Source organism: Cyprinodon variegatus, unplaced genomic scaffold (assembly GCF_000732505.1).
Source record: "Cyprinodon variegatus isolate N-32 unplaced genomic scaffold, C_variegatus-1.0 Scaffold1656, whole genome shotgun sequence".
NCBI lineage: Eukaryota > Metazoa > Chordata > Actinopteri > Cyprinodontiformes > Cyprinodontidae > Cyprinodon > Cyprinodon variegatus.
Genome location: NW_015152109.1, coordinates 56,663 through 60,881, shown reverse-complemented (window position 1 = coordinate 60,881; position 4,219 = coordinate 56,663). Strand labels below are relative to the sequence as shown.

At 35.5% G+C, this 4,219-nt stretch overlaps 1 protein-coding gene across 1 annotated transcript in view; it reads left to right on the top strand.

Annotated features, from left to right (window-relative positions):
- med10 (mediator complex subunit 10) overlaps positions 1 to 2,260 on the top strand; it is a 3,593-nt gene extending 1,333 nt beyond the window's left edge. Inside the window, exons 3-4 of the mRNA XM_015404166.1 lie at positions 201 to 303; positions 1,941 to 2,260. Coding sequence (XP_015259652.1) covers positions 201 to 303; positions 1,941 to 2,036 — 199 coding nt within the window. The 3' untranslated portion in view covers positions 2,037 to 2,260. The remainder of the gene's footprint in view (positions 1 to 200; positions 304 to 1,940) is intronic.
- Positions 2,261 to 4,219: the final 1,959 nt, after the last annotated feature.

Sequence of the window (4,219 nt, the reverse complement as noted above, 5' to 3'; positions counted from 1 at the left end):
TTCTATTCTATTCTATTCTATTCTATTCTATTCTATTCTATTCTATTCTATTCTATTCTATTCTATTCTATTCTATTCTATTCTATTCTTAATGTAGAATTTGGGGATATGGTACTGGTAAAAACTACACATTAAGTTTGTGCTTTATCTGTAAAATGCCTTTTCATGACCTGCTCCTGTTTAACTGCGTCATTTTGAAGGTACATCGACCAAGGACGAAACCCTCAGCTGTACACTAAGGAATGTCTGGAAAGAGCCTTGGCAAGGAACGAGCAGGTCAAAGGAAAGATAGACACTATGACGGTAAGAGGATATCACCGGGAATCTCACATTACTGAGAAGCTTCCCATTCAGTCTGAATGGAAAGTTTATTCACAGATTTATTGCAGTTTGTTTATGTTTAGCATAATCCATATATAAAGGGGTCTGAAGCATCCAAGCTAAGGGTTTATAATAACTTAAGAAAAGCCTGTAAAAGGTATGAACACCCTTATAAATTTTTAACAGGAGAAATTTAGCCACATGTTGGTGTCCTTGTTTCGGGATGATTTCAGCCAAAACTCTTACTCTGCATTTATTTAATTTGTTTTCATTTCTAGCAGGATTTGTTCCTTGTGTCCTCGGCTAAACAGGAGCAGTAAACATAATGACGATTTGACTGAATAATTTATATAAATTTCATATTAATGCCATTTTCTTTTTCTTTACTGTTCCATTTTTTAAAGATGGTTAACTTCTAAAATAACTTCAGTGAGCATAGTGCAAAATAAAAAAAACAAAACAACTAAAAGGTTAATATTTTATTTACCAGATCTTAAACATCTAATCTTCAGCATTGAATAATGATACTTAGGACTATATTTGAGATGGATAAAACACAGTTTAATAGTTACATACGCAGTTATAGATAGTACAATGCATGCAATACATACAAATGTAAAGCGGTATTTTTAGGACTACATCCACTTTATACTCATTAGGTTTGTAGAAAATGATATTTAGTTTGGTCTACTTGCACTTAATTTACAAAATCAATAAAAAGAATAATTTTTTTTAAATGTAAAACATGTCAGCTAAAAATCATTCTTAATGTGATGGAAACAGGCTCTAGATTAACAGAAACATGTCTAACAACAGAACTAAAACCAACATGGAGTAGAACCTCTCAATCAGTGAGCTTTTCATAATGGTGGTGTATTTTGAGAAATAATTACCAAAAGTATCTCAAAATCAGTCACAGATCTGCCTGTATTTTAAATGGGCTTTTAAATTAAATTATTTGGCATGCTAGCAACTTGCTTCTGGTTTCTGGTGGCACAACTCTCATATCTCCATGGCTCTGGGTTCCAGTTATCAATGTATTTAGTCTACCTTTCTTCCTTGTACTTCTTTAAAAGAGGCTTCCTAGTAGGATGACTGTCATGCAGACCAGTTTGATGCAGTTTGCGGACCGTTATGTATAGAACCTGCCATATTTAACTACTAAATAATCTACTCCTTCATAATATAGTTAGGTTTCAGCTACGATTTTTGTTAACAACTATACAAAGCATGTTTTTGGGAGGCAACTTGCTAATGGATGTTATCCACGTACTGTTTTAGTTATGGATTACAGAAAATAAACTACCAATCTAAACTTTTAAGACTAATTGTTTTTGTTCAAAAAGTTTTGAAAAAATATATTTTTCTGCATCCATTGCTCCTCTAAAAAACAAACATCTATATAATCTTAAAATGTATCTAATATTCCTGACTATAAATGGATGGAAATGTTTCCATTCAGCTGTTTCTATCTTCACTCTAAAAATACTGCAGTGTTTATGTGTCACTATCACATAGAATTAGTTTATTTACCTCTAAACTAATTTACAGCAGTAGAAGTCTTAAAGCCTTACAAAACATAAACAAAAATCCCATTTTCTATTTTTTGTCATTTGCAGAAATTCAAGAGTCTCTTGATTTCTGAGCTCAGCAAAGTGTTCCCTGAGGAAATGGCCAAATACAAAGAGAAACGTGGAGAAGACGGGCCTTCCTAGTGACTACAGCACAGCGCCACCCCCTGACCAACGACCTGTGACCCCCTGCTGGATGGAAAGTCTAAATGGAGTTCAAACAAGCTGTATGTTCGGTTGCAGCAAGCATGTGATAACTGCTTTTTATTTCTCCTCAAGGTTGTATGTCAGAGCTGCCAATCACCCCCTTCCTGTACAGTGAAACTTATTTAAATCATTCTTGTTGGTGGAAACTAAAGTACCTTTTTTTTTTTTTTTTTTTTTTTTTTATGCCCTGAATACGGTAACTTTTCTTCAACTTTTTGAGATTTACGGAGAGAAATGTTTCAAGGCTAGTTTCTAATAAAGTATTAGGAAATAGACTCCATCAGGGTGCACAAAACGTATATTTATACCTGTACTTTTTATAATGCTTCTTTATCATGTTGCAAATTTAAAGGATTTTTGTTTTTTTATCATGCTCAGGTTTCTAAGGGCCATGGAATGGAAATTTTGACAATAACTTTGTGCCTCAGAGTGCAATGTGTCGCTTGTTTATATTGTAATGTTTGTTAATAAATCAATTTTTTTGTATCTGCGAACAGAGTCATTTATATATATCTTTTTCTTTTGTTTGCTTTGAAATCCATTGGAAAAATTTGTTTCGGTTAAATAGAAGTTAATCTTAAAAGAATGTAGCTGGATTAAAGAAAAAGTACAAAAATACTTGAAAGATTAATTGTGGCTTTTGTTTTATATAAATGACAGAAATGTTAGGATTACGTGCATTTCTACATATTATGCAGCCTTTAAAAAATGTCTGATAAGAGGAACAAATACTTAATTAAATATAGTTACCTAGCAACACATCACTGAAATGACAAATCCATGAAGTGTTATTACTGGATTGTTTTGAAACTAGATACGTAGCAGTCAATAATGCACTGTGACAAAATATTCTGAACTGGTTGATTACAGTTTTATTTAAGGCAATAATGTTTTAAAAATGTATTCATGGTTGATGGTTTATAAACTTCAACAGGTTCATCAGCTCTGTTAATGAGTTACACAGATCAGATGTTAACGGCTGAACCCCAAACTGGCCCCAAAACACTAACCCTCCGTTTGCGCGTTCTTGCGGAGGGTCAGCCGTCCCAAATGGGCGGATTTAGGAAATTTGGGGCAATAGGCAAAGACAAGCAGGGGGGCCTCTGAATTGAGAAGACGACACATAAAACAGACCTATTATACAGATACAGAAATCTTAATAGCATAGACATCCTTTATTTGTTCTATGTTTTGTCCTTCTTTTCTTGTCCCTTTCTTATTGTTTTCCTCTATGTTTTGTTCTCAGCTGACTTTTCATGCTGCATCAAAAGGAATGAAATATTTTTTCCAAGTACAAAGCTCACTTAGCTGATTGCTCCTTCTTGTGTTTCCAAAAAGGTGAAGGAAAAAGTAAATAAGACGGTCCTCCTTTTTACTGTAGACAAGCCATGATCTGCTTATCTGTTCTCCAGTTTTCACTTGTATGAAATAATAGTTTCATGAATCATGCCAGCAGACAGGATAGGAGAGCAGGAGGCGCGGTTACCAATCTACTTGCTCTGGAGAGCAGAGTTTGGTGCTTTTATATGTTGTCTTTAGTAGCAGAAAAAAGTCGCTAGATTTGATGCTAGGCACTGTTTTGAAATAAAAGTGCTAGAGGGGTCTGAAAAGTTGCTAAATATAGCAACAAAAGCGCTAAGTTGGCAACACTGCTCTACGCACCGTTTGTTTTCAAATGGTTTGCTGCTGTCTGTTTGGACCTTTCTGAACATGTGCAGCAAATGGACTGATCCAATGTAGTGGACACTGAAGGGGGGCTGATGGCATTTAAACAAAAGGATTTTTATCAAAAACATAATTAGTGTGCACAAATAAGGAATAGTTGTATTAACCGTACATGTAAACAGTTCTATTGCTGTCTATGCTGCCAGGAACTTGGGGCTGTAGGCAACTGCCTAGTGTTGCTAAACTTTAAATCCCCCCCAGCCCCCCCATCCAAAACCACATATCGGGCAGGGCAAGTGGACCATTCAGCCCTTAAATGGCGAGTGTGCATCTGTGCAGGCTACATCGCTGCATCAGTGCAGCGATTAAGGCCCCGTCCACACGAAGCCAAACCCTGGCCTAAACGCACAAATTTTTCACCAAACCAGCCTCTCATCCATACGAAGCCGGCGTTT